The sequence below is a fragment of the Ochotona curzoniae genome, unplaced genomic scaffold (assembly GCF_017591425.1).
Source record: "Ochotona curzoniae isolate NIBS_2020 unplaced genomic scaffold, NIBS_Ocur_1.0 contig_523, whole genome shotgun sequence".
In the NCBI taxonomy this organism is placed as follows: Eukaryota; Metazoa; Chordata; class Mammalia; order Lagomorpha; family Ochotonidae; genus Ochotona; species Ochotona curzoniae.
The window spans coordinates 12,066,285-12,082,777 of record NW_024466459.1 but is presented as its reverse complement, the minus strand read 5'-3'; the positions used below and the strand labels follow the sequence as shown (position 1 = coordinate 12,082,777).

Sequence of the window (16,493 nt, the reverse complement as noted above, 5' to 3'; positions counted from 1 at the left end):
ATGACCAAGCCAGATCAAAGCCAGGAGCCTGGAATTCCATCCAGGTCTGCCACGTGGGGGGCAGAGCCCAGGTACACAGGCCATTCTCGGCTGCTCTCCCAGGTGCATCAGCAGGGAGCCGGATCGGGCCAGTGCTGTGCCACGGAACGCTGACATTGCACGCAGTGGTTTAATACGCTGTGTCACAGGTGAGCTAGGAAGCCGACTCGGGGAGTCGCCCCTTCCCCCGGTTTGATTTCTGTGGTTTCTGCTCAATGCGCTCGCTCGTTGGCTGATCTTGGCTCTTTGAGGACTGAGACCTCACTGAGTGCGCAACTTGCGCTCCAGGAAGTTGTAACACCCGTTTTCCTTTGCTTGTGACTGCTGTTAACTTGCTGACTGAGCCTAGCTTACGGAGTTACTGTGTGAGCCTAGGCACGGGGCATCCGCAGAGGCCCTCGCGGTCAAGGGGGCGGCTTAGCCGCACACTGGCTGTGCCCCAGAGTAAGCTGTCCGGGTAGCCCTCTCTGCCCTGCACCTGCTTGGGGATGAGCCTGTTTGAGTCTCCTGTGGCCAAAGCCAGCTCTCTGAGGGGGGTTGAGGGGACTGTGCCAATGCCATGAGCACCCGCACCTCACTGCCTGCTGGCTCCCAGGGGCTACCTGGCAGACCCAGGCTGTGAGCTGTGGCAGTGGCCACACGGGCTGTGTACCTCTCCTGCTGGACCCGGGAGAGGCCAGGCAACCCTGAAGTTGCTTTTCAGTTTTCGGGCTGTGGTTGGGGGACCTGTTTGGGGACGGTTTCCTTCCTGGAGCCCATGGTTCATGGGCTAAAAGGCACTGGGCACTCGAAAGGACCAGTGGGCGTTTGGGGAGGACGACCCAGGGGCTCAGCAGCAGAGCTGATTCGGACACTAGCCTTTTCCGTGCAGAGCCTCTCCGAGTTCCTCTCCTCCACCCCTACCCTGTACCCTCTGGACAGGACTGTGGGATTGGTGGATGGTGGCTGATAGGGCCTCTGGGCTTGGTCCCAGCAGAGGAGGTCGCAGCCAGCCTTCTCGCCTGTGGGTGGAGTAGACGCCAGAGGAGGGGATAGGGAGGGAGCTGGTTCCGGTGGGCTGCCCTGTAAATTGCCGTTCTCCCAGCATACCTGTGTGGGTTTTTTGGGGGGTACGGAACAGCCTCGCTCCCCCACCAGCCGTGGCTGTTCAGTAGGGGCAGTGGAGGTCTTGGGAACGTTAGAGGGCACTGGGCTGGAGTGCCCGTCCTCGCTGTGACATCTGCCCACCTGGCAGTGGCTCATGTAGAGCAGTGTTGACACAAACCCTGGCTGACCCCCTGGGCTCCTGGCTGACCCCCGGGCTCGCCGCAGCAGTCACGGATACCCGGCCTGGGGAAGGAAGTGACCTCGCAGCTGGGGCCCCGGGAGTGTCCCCACACCCACATCCTGCTCAGGGGGGCTTCTACACCACGTGAGAGGCACTGGTCATGTTTGGGGTCTCCTGTCTGTGTTTTCCTCACATGTGAGCTTAATACAAATACTCTCTCTTTTTTTTAAGATTTATTTATTTTTATTAGAAAGTCAGATATACAGAGAGGAGGAGAGACCGAGAGGAAGATCTTCCATCCTCTGATTCACTCCCCAAGTGGCTGCAATGGCTGGAACTGAGCTGATCTGGAGCCAGGAGCCTCTTCCTGGTCTCCTGCATGGGTTGGGCCGTCCTTGACTGCTTTCCCAGGCTACCAGCAGTGAGCTGGATGGGAGGCAGGCCTGCTGGGATCAGAACCCATGCCCATATGGGATCCCCGCGTGTGCAAGGCGAGGAGTTTAGCTGCTAGACTGCTATGCTGGGCCCAAATGATTCCTTTTTAAAAATGAAATAAGATCAGATGTGGATTTCTATATACTTAGCACAAAATGGCTTTTTGGGACCGCGATAAGGAGATGTGGGCCCAGAGGGTTAAGCTGCAGCCTGCTCCGCTTCCAGTCTAGCTGTCTGCTGGTGTGCTGGGGAGGCAGTTAGGCTCCTGCAGGTGCCCAGGCCCTGCCACCCATGTGGGAGACTCAGACAGAGCTCCAGGCACCTTGCTTCAAGCCTGGCTGTTTAGGGACTGAGCACTGCGTGGGAGATCTCTGTCTCTCCATTTGTCACTCTGCCTTTCAGATAAATGTTTACATAAACCGTAAAAAAAAGAAAAGAAAAAGACACTGGGCACCACTGGTGCCCCTGGCCCTGCTTTCTCTGGAAGCGGTGGCTGGAACAGGCTTGCTGACTCAGAGCTGCCCCTGTGGTCCTGCTCTGGAAGCTTCCCTCGGCTCCAAGAAGGGGGCAGGGCAGGGATGGGGAGGGGGCCTGGTGACCTCTGCCAGCACCAAATCTAAAATATAACTCCAGGCAGTTCTGAGGGGGATTTCGATTCTGCCGTAAGGCACAGGGCATCCCATGCTGAGCAGGTCTGGAGTGTGGGGGAAAAGAGGCTGGGTGGGCTGCTTGAGGGGCTGGCTGCCATCTGCAGCGCTCCTGGTACCTGGGCTGTGTGTTGTCCAGCTGGCATGTGGCACCTGAATGTCAGGCCGCAACAGGAATGGACAGTGCCCCAGATGCTCTCCATCCAGCTCACGCGCCTGGCCTGGCCTCGCCGGAAGCAACAGCTATGTCCCACGGCCACGTTCGCCTCACTTTCCAGGAGCCAGGAGGAAGGGTGAGGGTTGGAGGGACAGGGCTTGGGTTGACCAGCTGTCTGGGGCCAGGCTGTGGCCAGTGAGATGTTTGAATGCTGTGTCCTGCTTGCTGGGGACAGGCCAGGAGCTCTGGGGAGTTACCAGTGCAGTCTGTGGCCTCCCAAACCCTGAGGCTGTGCCTCACTGACACGGGAGACACTGAGCTACAGCCTTGAGGGCCGGGGGAGTTTTCCGTGCTGCCTGCTCGTCTGAGGTGCTGGGCCCGACCTTGCGAGCTGGCCCTCTGTTGGGCATCCCCCGACTCACGCAGCTGAGGCACCGTGAGTAAGGACCAGTTGCCCAGCAACAACGCTGTTCCTCTTGCTTTTTGTGGCTGCAGCCTGGGGGCTGGGCTGGTTTAGATGCTGGCTCCCAACTCCCTTAGCTCCGTGTCCTGGTCACCACTGCAGGGCACCCAAGGGTGTGTGTATGCCGAGGCCAGATCTCCACTGGCCTGAAGTCCCTCACCCAGGAGCTGGCCCTGCAGCAGCCCCTCCTAGCAGGTGACAGGCCAGAGTGGCAGGGGACTCTCACGGGCCCAAGGTGACCCTACAGTCGTTGGAACATGACCCCCTCTTTCGTTCATCAAGCCTTTGCACTCCTGTTTGCTGTGGGGCAGAGGGAGTGGGAATGGGCCCCACGAACTTTCTGAACTCACTGGCGTTCATCGCTCGCTCCAGCAAGATACTGACACAAGGGCTGGGGTGGACACCCCCTGACGCAGGGTGGCTGACCAATGACCGATTTACTGTCGCTCTGGCTGTCCTGCAGAGCACAGGGCAGTGCACCGGGGACACGGGCGTATGGCCTCATCATGGTCATCATGTGATGTCAGTCTGGCCAGGACTACCCTGGCCTGCAGCCTGTGGACAGTCCAGTGAGCATTCTGCGAGGTGCTGTGTATGCGTATGTGTGAGAGAGAGCGAGCGAGCAAGCCACTCACCTTCCGTTGGGCTGGGGTCCAGCTTGCCCGGTGCTGGCCACCGTCGGGCAGGAAGGAGTTAACCGCGGCTCCCGCTTCCGGGCCCCTGCCTGCTCTCCCAGGGAAAGGGCAGGAACAGAGCGGCCTTATCTTGGCAGGAAGGGGTGGGTGGGGGTGCGGGAGCTCGCACAGGGCCTGCGGCGGCAGCGTCTGCCGTGCAGCTGTTCAGCGAGCCGAGCCGGGATGGGATGCGTGTGGGATTCATTACCAGCATTTGGCAGAGCCCAGAGCCTTCACTTTCTCCCGGGAGACGGCATGGGGGCTGGGTCCTGGAGGTGGAGCAGGCCTGGGCTGCAGCCAGCGAGGCGGGGGTGTCAGCTCAAGCCCCTTCCCTTCCCCCGTGGGGGAGCCGGCCCTGCCCTGAGACCCTGTGCCAAGAAGTGGGCCCTGCTGGAGGGAGCAGCCTGGCCCCTGGCCCCTGGCACCTACGGCCTCCTGTGGTACTGCATGGGCCAGCAGCCGCCAGGGGGCGCCAGGGCAGCAGGCTGGGGACAGGGTATGGATGGGCCTGGAGGCTCTGCAGAGCTGGGAGTGCTGCCCCCAGGGTCTGCGCCTCAGTTGATTGAGGTGGGGACAGCACCAGAGAGGCACAGGGACTTCCCCAGGGTTGCCCAGGCAGGCCAAGCGGGGCCAGGCTGTCATCCCCGGTCCATTGACACCCCCCTGTTGGGCCTCCTGGGCCTCGCAGACACTGTTGGTCTGAATGTCCCACCACGGGGACCCAGGGAAGGGGGTGCTAAGGAGGCACCTCAGCCCTGGGGAGGGTGTGGCTACTCTGTTCTCCTAAGTCGTGGTCAGCAGGCCGCCAAATGGCTCCAGCCACTGCCTGTCTGGGGCAACCTGGGTGAACCCCAGAGGTACCCAGGAGTGGTGCTGAGGGCTGCCAGCCTTCAGCACCACGGGGAGGAGCAGGGCGGAGGCTGTGACCCTGCGTTCATGTGCCGTCCCCCTGGAAGGCTTCCAGAGGGAGCTGAAGGTGAGGCCAGTTCTCAGGTTCCATGGTGACAGAGACGGCAGCAGGGTGCCATGGCCACATTGCCTTGTCCTCCCTGGGCATGACAGCCACATTCCAGCCGGGCCCTGGGCCCTGGGATGGGGGTTGGCCGTGGGAGGACACCCCCCCAAGATGCCCATGCCCGAGGGTGTGTGTGAGGGCATCTGGTGGAGGCACCCAGTACAGGGGGCACACTGAGATTGCTGACAACCTGCCTAAGCACCACAGCCAGTTCTGAGGGCCTGGCCCCAAGGCCTTGCTCCGTTGTCCGTCCACTCCCTGCTAAAGCACCTGGGAAGGCTACAGACGATGGCCAAAGTGTGGGACCCCCTGGGAGAGCTGGCGGAGGCTCCTGGCTCCTGGCTTCATACCAGCCCAGCTCTGGCCACTGCGGAGATAGAAGATCTCTTTGCTTTCTCACCGTCTCTCCCGTCTCTCCCTGTTGTAACTTTGTGTTTCCATGAAAGATAAAATGTGTCTTGAAAGGCATTAAGAGGTAAAGAGAGAATCCTCTATGTGCCAGTTGCTGCTGGGCCCAGCTGAGGCCGAGGGCCGAGGGCTGACCACCATCTGGGCCTCGCTCCCCTGGGGGTGCTTCTTTGTCAGCAGGATGCTGGACTGGGGGCCAGAGCTGGGAGCCTGACAGCCTTGCCCCTCCCCACAGCCACTCGCTGAAGTGCAGGGAGCACCTGCGGGCTTTCCACCATGCGCGTGGAACAGCACCAGGCCTCTGACGGCCGCCACAGCAGGCAGACCTACTTCTCCATGCCCAGGAGGGGAGCGGCTGTGCGTCCAGCACTTCCTGACCCTGCGCTTGGCTGTAAGGCCATTTTCTTTTCTTTTTTAGATTTATCTATTTGATCTTTTACCCTCTGATTCACTCCTCAGGTGGCTGCAGCAGCCAGGGCTGGTCTAGGCTGACACAGGAGCCAGGAGCTTCCTCTGGGTCTCCCACAGGGGTGCAGGGGCCCAAGTACTTGAGGCATCCTCTGTTGCCTTCCCAGGCCCTAGGCAGAGAGCTGAATCAGAAATGGAACAGCCAGGACTCGAACCAGTGCTGCTGGTGAACTTAACCCCACCTCGCCTTCCTCCTGTACCTTTAAAAGCATGCCCAGGGACTTGAAGTGCCTGAAGCCTCCCAGGAGCTGTCTGCAGCTTTTCTCCTTTCCCCCATGCTCTGCTGCTGGAGAGGGAAGAGGGAACGGCCACTGGGCTTGCAGGTTAAAAGAAATTGCCCCTGCCCCCTGGGGATTTTAACCCTGCCCCTGTGGCCTCCTGGCTGCCAGGCCATTGCAGATCCAGTAGCAACCCCCATCCCATCCCCTCCCTGCCCTGTCCCTCAGCGGCTGGGGGCCTTGGCCCTCTGAAGTGCTTTGCTCCTGCTTCCCCAGGCCCTGAGCTGGGAGCCGGATGAGAGCGGCCAGGACTCCTGGTGCTGTCACGTGCAATGCCATCAGGTCAGCCCGCCTGCTGCTGCCTGCAATCTTCACCCAGCCCACTTCCCCGGAAGGCCCAGGAACGCCCTGCACTTCCTTCTCCCACCACCCACCACCAGCCGCCAAACCTCAGCTCCCCACAGCTCCAAGCTGTTGCTGTTTGGCTCCAAACCCTGCCTTCTTGGCGGCCCAGCAGTTGCGCAGAGCTCGGCTGCAGGCCGCGGGAGGGTTGAGGAGGTGCGAGCATCCCCTGGGAACTGCAAGTGTTGTTGCTCCTACCTTTGTGTCAGACAAGAGCTTGTGGCCCCTGGGCACGGTAGGGCTGTGCTGGCAAGACTGGCTGGCTGGGTGGGTGGGACTGGGCTGGGCTGGAGGTGCAGGGCTGGGCTGGGTGCCTGGGGCTAGTGTTGGCTGCTGACTGGAAGTCACACTTTAGGTGAAGATATCATCACATAATTTCATTGCTTATGAAGATAGCTTATCAAGAGGAAGGAAGAAGTGAATTAGCGGAGTCTGCTAAAAGGAAGAGGTACTCTTAGAAAAAAGGAAGTGAGGCTGGGCCTGTTCCCTGAGCTCCACCCAGGTCTTCGTACCTAGGAAGCTGGGGGTTCTTCAAGTCTGGATGAGAAGATATGGTCGCTTCTGATGAGGGCGGGTGTCCGGAGGGCTTCCTGGAGGTGGTGACATTTTCCAGAAGGAGACTGGTGAGGGGCCTGGGTGGAATAGCTGTTGCTCTTGAACAATAGTGGGAATGTATGCCTGGTGTCAGGGGTCTCCAGGGCCAGAGACCGTTTTCTACTTGGGCTTCTAAGGCCTGTGGGGCAGGAGTGACCTGGTGGAGAGGGGTTAGCTGGCAGGGTGGACTGACAGGCCATTGCGGGGTGAGACAGGAAGTCCCAGCAGGAAGGAATTTGGAGGCACCAGGAAGACACGGGGGGGGGGGGGCAGGGGGGGTGGGAGGGCTGGGGAGGGACGAGGAGATCACTGGGAGCTGCCTAGAAGGGAGAAGGGCCCGGGAAAGGGCTGCGCGGGTCAGGAAGGATACTCTTGGGGCGGGGGTGGAGAAGGAGGCAATTTTACAAGTGAGAGGGGCAGCAGCCAGGTGTCCTACCCAGGTGGGTAGGGGAGCCAGGAGCCGCCAGGTAGACCAGCTGTTCAGAGAGCACGTCAACTGGGGCAGGGATAGCTGAGCCTATGGATGGGGAGCCTGTGTGACCCAGGCCCCCTCTCCTGCCCAGAGCAGGACTCTTAGAGCATGTGACACTGTGGACACTGCTGGCCACACGCACACTCTGGGGTCCAGAGAGGGAGAAGTGAGGGATATTTGTCTTGGTCTTGACTGGGGGTGGCATCAGGGGGTGTTGCCTGGGAGTGGACAGGCAGGCTGGACACGGGCCACAGCCTGGTTTTGTGTGGCCCAGGAGTTTGGCAGGTGTTGCAGGATGGGAGGCCATGCCCCTGCTTGACTGGGTGCAGGGCAGGGGCCAGCCTCCCAGGATCCTCTGCTCTCAGCTAGCTCAGGTTCGGGAGCCCCTGCCGTGTCCCAGGGAGTGCCAGAGCAGAACCCTGCTGCTGTAGAACACGCCCAGACACCCTGCTGGCAGTCGGCGCTGCTCACCGACAGGTGGGCAAGTATGGGACACCCAGGGGCCCCCCATCAGCACGGGAACCACGTGTGTTGGTCGGGCTCCATGTGTGCCAGAAGCTGCAGCTTGGGGATGGGGGCTGGGGGGACCTTCAGCCTCTGGGAGCACGGCCTTGGTTGGTTGACCCCCAGCCCTGCAGAGCGTGGGTGCCCAGGTGGCACTGAGCAGGCACAGCGTTGGTCTCTGCCACCATCATCATGGGTACCTGTCCTCCTTGGTCTTGCTCCACCTTGCCCTCCTTGGGTCACTGGCGATTATCTTTTGCCTTTGAGGATGAGGATGGTTATGTGGGCTCTGCGCGGGAGAAAGAACGGTGATTCCCTGGATATGGTGCTGTAACACTGCCCGATGCCCAGGATGCAGAACCCACCGCCGGCTGCCTGGGTGCTTCCACAGTGTGGTGAGCCACACTGCCTGGCGCCAATAGGCTGCCATCACCCCAAGCTGAAACCCTCTACCCATGAGGGGGCCACTTCTCACATTCACTCCCCTCGCCCTGAGCTGCTGCGGTCTGCTTTCTGTCTCTGCAAATTCCTTCCTAACAAGCGTGGTTCCGTGTGGCTGTTAAATAAACAGGCGCAGGCAGGCGGAGTTCCTGGAAGACGCTCCGTGCAAGGCGGTGTTGGGGTAGTGCTTGAAGCTGATCGGGAGCTCAGCACCTTGCCCTCCCTTCTTGGGGGTCTCCTGCCGACCGATCCCATGGACCCGCCGTTCTCTCGCTCTGCAGGTGGCCCCACTGGTGGCTGGCTTCAGGCTGACCTGTGTACCTGTGTGTGAAGCCCCATACCTACTGCCTTTGCAATGAGAGCACATGGCAGGCTAGTGTATTTATTAGAAACTCGGCTGCTTTAACAGATTGATTTGAAAGGCACAAAGAGAGCTTCCATGCACTTCCCAGATGCCCGCCACAGTCAAGGCTGGGTCTCCCACGTAGCTGCAGGAGCTCAAGAACTTGGGCCATCTTCGGCTGTTTTCCCAGGCCACAAGTAGGGAGCTGGATGGGAAGTGGAGCACCTGGGACTTGAACCAGCACCCAAATGGAATACCAGTTTCACAGGTAGTGGCTTAACCCAATGTGCCACCATGCCAGCCCCAGAGCTCTGCTCCGTCTTAATAAGGAGCCCAGGGGCTGGAGTTATGGTGCCCCTGGCTAGGCCGCTGCCTGCAGTGCCAGTATCCCATACAGGCACAGTTATTCAAGTCCTGGCTGTTCCACCTCCAGCAGCCACTGTACCTGGAAAAGCAGATGGTCCTGGAGCCTTGTGGGAGACCCGGATGGCCTTCGCAGCTCAGTCTGGCATAGACTCAGCACTGCAGCCTTTGGCGGAATGAGCCAGCGGATGAAGATTCTCTGTTATTTTGCCTTTCATATAAAGAGTAAGGAGCCACAGGTGTGGCAGTGCTGCCAGCCACATATTTTGGTGTCACTGTGTGGCCCCCGGGCTGTGTCCAGCCATCTGTACTTGTGGCTCATAGACGCAGTGCTGGAACCCACGTGTGGACTCAAGATACTAGGATCCCAGGATCCAGCCATGACCAGCCCACGCACACATTCCGTGTGCGGCTGTGGGCCTCACGCGGCTCTCACACTTCCAGCATGTGGCTGCTGCAGACTGAGCCAAGCTGCAGGTGGACAGTGCACACATGTCCTCCCTTAAGAGTCCAGCGCAGAGCAGCCCTGGCCTGTGTGTGCTGCTGCATTCTGAACAAGCCAGCGGTTTGTGGGCCACTCGCCCAGCCCCGGGATGTTGCAGGTCAGCCCTCGGATGTGGCCTCTGGCCGCCATCAGGAGATGCGGTGAGTACCAGATGTCCGGGGCTGCTGCTGCCTACACAGTCACTTCTTTTGTTTTGAAATCAGGGAAGGCGTGCACGCTGAGACAACAATGCACAGTACAGCGCCGCGGCAGGGTGCAAGTCCTGAGTCTGCAGCAGGTCCTGGTGCCACACTTGTGCCCGGGTGCCGGGCAGCACAGCATCTGTTAGCATCAGCATCGCCACGCACCGTGATGGCGCGCTGCCTCCTGTGCTGCGTGGTGTGAGCTTGTTTCATTTTTAAGATGTACTGATTTTTTTTTAAAGATTTGTTTTTATTGGAAAGGCAGATCAGATTTATGGAGAGGAGAGACAGAAAGATCTTCCATCCACTAGTTCACTTCCCAAATGGCTGCAACGGCTGGAGCTGAACCAATCAGGAGCCAGGAACCTCTTCTGGTTTCCAACCTGGGTGCAGGGTCCCAAGGCTTTGGGCCGTCCTCACTGCTTTCCCAGGCCACAGGCAGGGAGCTGGATGGGAAGTGGGGCAGCCGGGACACCGGCACCCATTTGAGATCCCAGGGCCCAGGATTTATTGAGTTCTGCATGAAAGGCAGAGTTTCAGAGAGAAGGAAAGGCAGAGAGATCTTCCCCAGAGAGCTGCCACAGCTGGAGCGGGGCCAGCCAGGAGCTTCTTCCAGGTTCCCCACGTGGGTGCAGGGGCTTCAGCACTGGAGCCGTCCTTGCTGCTTTCCCAGGTGCATTAGCAGAGAGCTGTATCCGAAGTGGAACAGCAGGGACTCGAACCGGAGCCCAGATGCCGGTACTGGAGGAGATTTCACTTGCTACGCCATGGCGCTAGCCTGGTAGGAATTTTCATCCCAGTTGTACTCTGGGAGGCGTGTGTGTGTGTGTGTGCGCGTGTGCGTGTGCGTCCATGTGCATGCTCTGTGGACACCAAGATGTCCTCTTGTGGGGTGTGGCTGGGTTAGATTCATCACTCCCTGTTGCTTCTTCAACATGACCATGGGATGTTGATGGTTGTAACTCCAGCTGTTTCTGCTGCAGGGTTGTCCAGGCTCAGGTGGTCGCTGCCTGCCCGGCCAGGAGCCCAGAGGAAGGAGTCTTGGTGGGGGCAGGGCGGATGACCCAGTGACATGGTGGGCCTGAATGCCCTCGAGGTACAGAAGGCTGGCAGCGCCTTCTGCCCTGGCTGGTGGGGCGGTGGGCTGTGGAGAGGAGCCCCAGGGGCTGTTCCCCGGAAATCATGCCCTGGTGGGAAAGAACGTAGGTGTTTCCTGTGGCAGGCTTACTGGGATTGGGGGTGGTGGTGTCTGCTTTGTACAGACCTTGGGGGGAGCAGTGGCCAGAGGCTGTGGGTGTGCATGTCCCCAGGGCCTGGACCACCAGAGCCGTGTGAGGTCAAGCCTCTTACCCAGTGGACTCCTCTCAAAGCAGCACCCACCACCACCACGGGAACCCACCAGTGTGTGAGCTGGCCTGGCTCCCAGTTGGCCAGGCCCATCCGTGCCTGGGAGTGACTCACTCGGGGTCAGAGGCCATGGCACTAGATGGTTCTGGCAGATCCCAGCCTCTAGGCCAGGCCCCAGCAAGGTCAGAGCCTTCCTCTGGGGACTCCCTCCCCCACTGCCCATCCCCGACCCAGTCTCCTGGAGGAGGAGGAAGGGGCTGGATGAATCACGGGTCAGGCCCCCAGGGGCCAGAGAGGCAGGGCCAGAATTGTCTGGAGGCTACAAGAAGAGGAACCGAGCAAAGGGTGAGCTCCCAGCCACCCCCCCATCCCCTCCCCTGCTTCTGCTTGCTCTCCTGCACCCCGAGGCAGATGGGGCCCCTCTGCCTCTACCCAGCTGTTGGGAAATTTCAGGCTGAGGCATCGGGGCTGTGGAAGGCTCCAGGGGTGTCCAGAGCGAGAGCCCAGGACTAGGCCATGACCCGAGTGGGCGTGGCCCACGATGCTCCCTGGCGCAGGTTTCTGGCAGGACTTAATGCCTGGGGGAGTTGGATGCACTCTTATCAGACTCTGGGCGTGGGCAGCCTGGCTTCTCTGCTTCTGCTGGCCGCACCCCCGGGGACCAGGACACTTCCTCCGGCCCGCCTGGAGCCGTGGTGTCCCCAAGTCGGGGCCAGCGGAGTCTCCCACGCGCGCCCCCCCACCCCCAGCAGCCTCCCTTGGAGCCTCCCTCCCAGGCTGGGCTCCTGGAGGCCGCTCCCCTCCCTACCTCGCCCGCGCTCTGGGAGGCTCCTTGTTCCGCGGCCACAAAGCCCCTTTGATCCTCTGCTCGGCTCGGAGCCATGTGACCCGGTGGGCGGGCCGCGGCTCTGGGCGTCCAGCGCGCCAGCCGACTGCTCTCCGCTGCTGGGTGAGTCCTCGCTCTTTGTTCTTCCAAGCCCTGCACGTCCTGGCTCGGGGGCCTCCAGGTGCTGCTCCACCCTCCCAGCCCTCGGCGGCCACCGGGGCGGGGAGCCGCGCCCCAGGGGCCAGGGCCTGGGCGGGCAGCGCGGCTCCGCTCTCTTGGAGAGGGACGGCGGAGAGCGCGGGCTCCACGCGGGGACCAGATTTTCGGTCCGGGGAGTGGAGAAAAGGGTCTTTGTGTGGGCACAGTGCTGGCTCTGTAAACATTTGGCCACCCCTCTTGTGGAGTGCTCAGACTGACTGCGCCTCCCTTTCGGCTGGGGGCTTTCCAGACTTCCCGGAGCAGCCCGGGTCTTTCAGGTGGCTCAGGTGACCCACCCCAGGGTGACTGGCTTGGGGCTGGGTCTGCACAGGGACTGTGTGTGCCGGCGTGCCCTGAAGGGCAAGGCTGTGCCTGCGGTCCTGCAGGGCAGGGAGGGGGCTCGGGTGTCCGACAGCCTCCAGGTGCTCAGGGAGCCAGAGGCCCTCCTCCCTGAAACCCCATCGCGGTAGTCCCCGGGGCTGACTCAGCTTCCTGTCCACCGGGGCTCAGCCCCTGTCGGTACCATCTGCCCGTGGCTCTGGCGCAGGGCTGGAAAGCCACTCTGCTCACCCCAGAAGTTTGAAATCCCTCTGCTGCCCTTCTGCCACCTCAGGGAGAGCTGTTGTGCAGGGGGCTTGTGATGGGTGGCCGCGGGCCATGGGGTCAGCACCTGTAGGAGCTGCAGTTTGGGGGAAGCCTGGGAGGGACCATTGGTCACCGCGTCCTTCACATTGAAGCATATTGGGGCGACCATGTGTGCCTGTGTCCTCGTGGCCAGTTTATCTCTGCGTGGGGTGGGGGTGGGGGTCTTGCATCTGTGGGGAGTGGTCTCCGGGACCCCTTGTTCAGGAAGCCGGAAGAACTCAGAGCCAGTCCCTGGGGGCACGGGGTAGACACGCCTCACTCCGTCTTGGGTCTCTAGTGAGTGACCTTTTTAGGGTCTGCCCCTGCCAGCGTGCCATCTGACCCACTGGGAGGGCCTTCCGAGGTGCTGAGGGGAGCTTCCAAGGTGGAGGAGTCCCTTGGAAGGCAGGTGTCGGGGGGTTGGGGGTCTTCCTGGGGCCTGGCGGCCTCCCCTGGCACCGGCTCTGCCGCTCTGGGCTGAAGCTCCTTCACCCCGCTCTGCCTGCAGTCCATTTGGGTGCTGGTTGAACTCGCCTCCCAGCCACCATTGCGCTGCTGAGTCTCCCAGCTAGCTTCCTGTTGTGGCACGGCTGAGTTCTTCACAGTTGCTCTGGGGGGGCTCTGGGGGTGCACTGCCACAGAAGGGGCCCGTCCTGGCCTCGCCCCCAGCACCCTGCTTCGCTGCCCATGTCAAAGGGTTTCCGTTATCTGATGCCCCTGCATGCCTTGGGCCGTGTTCCCACAGCTCCCCGGAAGTCTCTGCCTTCCTCACTCTCGTTCCCCGTGCATGAATACAACGCTGTTAATACAACTGGGGGAAAGCTGATGTCCATGCCCACCCCAGGGGTGGCAGTGGACCCCCTCCCCAGAAGCTTTCTGGCCCCCGGGGTGGGTTCTACACCCCCCCACCGCGCTTTGATCTCTTAGTGAGCACAGAGCTGGGCTGGACAGGCAGGGGCCTGTTCCCTGCAACTTTCCCAGGGCAACGTGTGTACCCAGTCTCTCTGTGCCAGCTTGTTTTATGGGGAGTGGGCTGGGAAGGTGCAGGGTTAATTACAGGCCTGCGGGGAGGGGGGTTCTTGGTCGCACCTGGTGAGGAAGGAGGGGAGGTTGGCTCCGGTCCCACCCCCAGGCCCTGTTCTGGGGTCCCCAGAGATCGGAGTGGGGAGTCTGTAAACCGAGGCCTCTGTGGATGGAGTTGGGGTGGTGGGGTGATGGTCAGAACCCATAAACTCATCCTCTTGGCAGCTGCCCGCTAGGCTCCCTGGCCCGGGAGGGGCATCCAGCGTGACCTGAGCATTCTGCGAGGGCCTCAGCTGCCCCGCCCTGACCTGAGCCCTGGGCTGCCTCGCTGTGGGGGCGGGGAGGGCCAGAACTAATGACAGGCCACCGGAGTGGCTTCACCCTGCGGTGCGCGTGGGGCTGGGGCTCTGCATCTCTACCCCCTGTTCTGCAATCCGGAGGCGCTGGGGTTGGAGTTCAGGAGCTGGAGCTGGGGGTGGACGGGCTAGCTGCACTTAACCCCAGCTCCTGGCTAGGCTGCTGGAGACTCTTTGCTGACCCTGTTCCCTTGCCCTCCTGGCTGGCAAGTCACAAGCTCCCTGTGCAGGTGCCAGGCGCCAGGGGATGTGGGCGCCAGACGGGCGGTCACTATGGAATCCTTGTGCTTGCCACTGTCCCCCGTGGAATGTGGAATGTGCTGGGACCTCCCCCCACCCCCATCCTCATCTCTTATCTTATCTGCAGGCCTTGTTCCAGGGGCTGGTCACCACTGCCGGCTGATAGGGCTTGCCTGACCCTGACTGACCCATAGTGGGCAGGACTTGGGTGTCCTCTGTCCCCGGGGGCCTCCCTGGGGGGTGTCACGGGTGCTGGCTGCATGTGTACCCAAGGAAGCCGGTGGCCATGTCGTGATTTCAGCTTTTCCGTGTGGATCAAGTATCGTGTGGTTTCCTGGGGGAAGTTCTGCAGGCCAGGCCAGCTGTCTATCTCAGAGACTGCCTCTGTGGGTGAACAGTGGCCTTGGGGATGGGGCCCTGGACCAGGCGGCTCCTTGCCAACCCCTGCAGGGGGTGGGCTAGGTCTGGTGTGCTATGTGGTGAGCTAGGGCTGTCCCCACTGGGTGTCAGGGGGACCCCAAGACTGACCAGTGTGGGGGCAGGCAGCGACGACTGGAAGGGAACAGCATTGGGACTGTGGGTTGTGATCTGAGGCTGGCAGCTCCCCTGTGGGCATTTCGGGGACTGCTGGGTGCCTTGCCCGTCTGCTGCCAGCCCTGGGTCCGAGGCAGAGCAGACCACAGTTCCGTTGTCCCTCGTGGCTGTGGCTTCTTCCATAGTCCTCCAGGACAGACCCCGTGGCCAGTGCCCACTCCACTGCCTCCCCAGTCCTCAGCGAGCAGTGCCGAGTGCCTGCTGAGCCCTCGGGGCTGGTACCAGGGGCCTACAGTTGGCCTTGGAGCCTTGTGACCCGGCTGTGGCCGTGTCTGGTGACCTAAGCCTCCGGAGGCTTGGACCCCCCGGCATGTCCTCTTTCTGAGTTCTGGAAGCAAACAGAGCCCAGTCCAGGCCCTCCAGAGGCCGCCTGAGCCCCTGGACAGGTGGGTGAGGTCCTAGCCACCACCCTGAGAGTGGCAGCTCTGTCCCCGGGTGGATCTGCTCTTAAATGGCTGTGTCCTTGCTCCTGTCCCCTGTGTGACAGAGGTGACCACTGAGGCAGCAGGCAAGTCCTTTGGGAGTGTCCTTCCTGGAGGAAAAGGGGGACTTCCTGGGTGCAGTTCGTTAGGGAGTCAGTGGAACCGACTTCATTCGCCCAGCTCTGCTGCAGAGCCCCCTGCACCTGTCACCCAGAGCCCCCTCCCCAGGGCGGCTGTGGAGGGGCCCAGCATCCTTCAGCAGCACCTCCTTCCTGCCCGCCTGGCCCAGGGGACCCTTGCTGCGCCCCGGCCATTCGCAGGCTCCCTGCATGGACACTGGACTTCACTCACCGATTCACCAGTGCCTGTTGGGGGGGTACCTCCTCAGTGTTGGGGTGCTGAGACCCCTCAGCTGCCACCTGCCCGAGCTCTGTTCCCTGCCAGGGGACTATGAAGGAGAGAAACCACCAACCTCCCAGTTTCTCCATCTGGCTGAACAGGGCTGGGGAGAGGCCCCTGAGGGTGTTTGGGACTGTCCCTCAGCAGGCAAGGGGCAAGGGAGGCCCCAGGCTTGTTTGTGGTGGGCAGGTGTGAGAGGGGCTGCTGCCCCCTACACTGTGCTGGCCTGCTCCTGGCCACTGGGGACCAGGGTGAAGGTGTGATGGGCTTTGGTGGCGTGGGGGGGCAGCCCAGTGCACCCCATTCAGGTCTCGAGCACCCATCAGGGTGGGTTGACAAAGTTGCGGGGGAGAGGGCCACGTCTTTTACTATACTCATTTTTAAAAATGTTTTTGGGCCTGGCACGATAGCCTTGTGGCTTAAGTCCTTGCCTTGAACATGCCGGGATCCCATATGGGTGCTGGTTCTAATCCCGGCAGTGGAGGATGGCCCAAAGCCTTAGGACCCTGCACCCATGTGGGAGACCCTGTAGAAGCTCCTGGCTTCGGAGCAGCTCAGCTTTGGCTATTGTGGCCACTTGGGGAGTGAATCAGTGGACGGAAAATCTTTCTCTCTGTCTCTCCTCTCTATACATCTGCCTTTCCAATAAAAATAAAATAAATCTTTAAAAAAAATTGTCAAACGGGAAAATTATTACAATTTATTTTTAATTTATATTGTAAAGTCAGATACACAGAGGAGAGACAGAGAGAAAGATCTTCCGTCCGATGATTCACTCCCCAAGTGAGCGCAACGGCCGATGCTATGCCAATCCGAAGCCAGGAGCCTCTTCCGGGTCTCCCACGCGGGTGCAGGGTCCCAAAGCTT

General features: G+C 61.1%; 1 protein-coding gene across 6 annotated transcripts in view; it reads left to right on the top strand.

Moving 5' to 3' along the window:
* The window catches only part of SEPTIN9 (septin 9), a 113,804-nt gene that overhangs the window by 83,353 nt on the left and 13,958 nt on the right, over positions 1–16,493 (top strand). The window contains exon 1 of one of the 6 annotated variants that reach the window (XM_040989878.1): positions 6,404–6,428. The exons of 3 other annotated variants lie outside the window; for them this stretch is intronic. Coding sequence is in view for 1 of the 3 variants with exons in the window: in XM_040989876.1 (XP_040845810.1) it covers positions 11,461–11,893 (433 nt within the window). In the remaining 2 variants the exon portion in view is untranslated. Of the gene's footprint in view, positions 1–6,403; positions 6,429–11,266; positions 11,290–11,344; positions 11,894–16,493 lie in introns of those variants that run through there. 2 more of the 6 variants (XM_040989880.1, XM_040989876.1) reach the window with 2 other exon arrangements.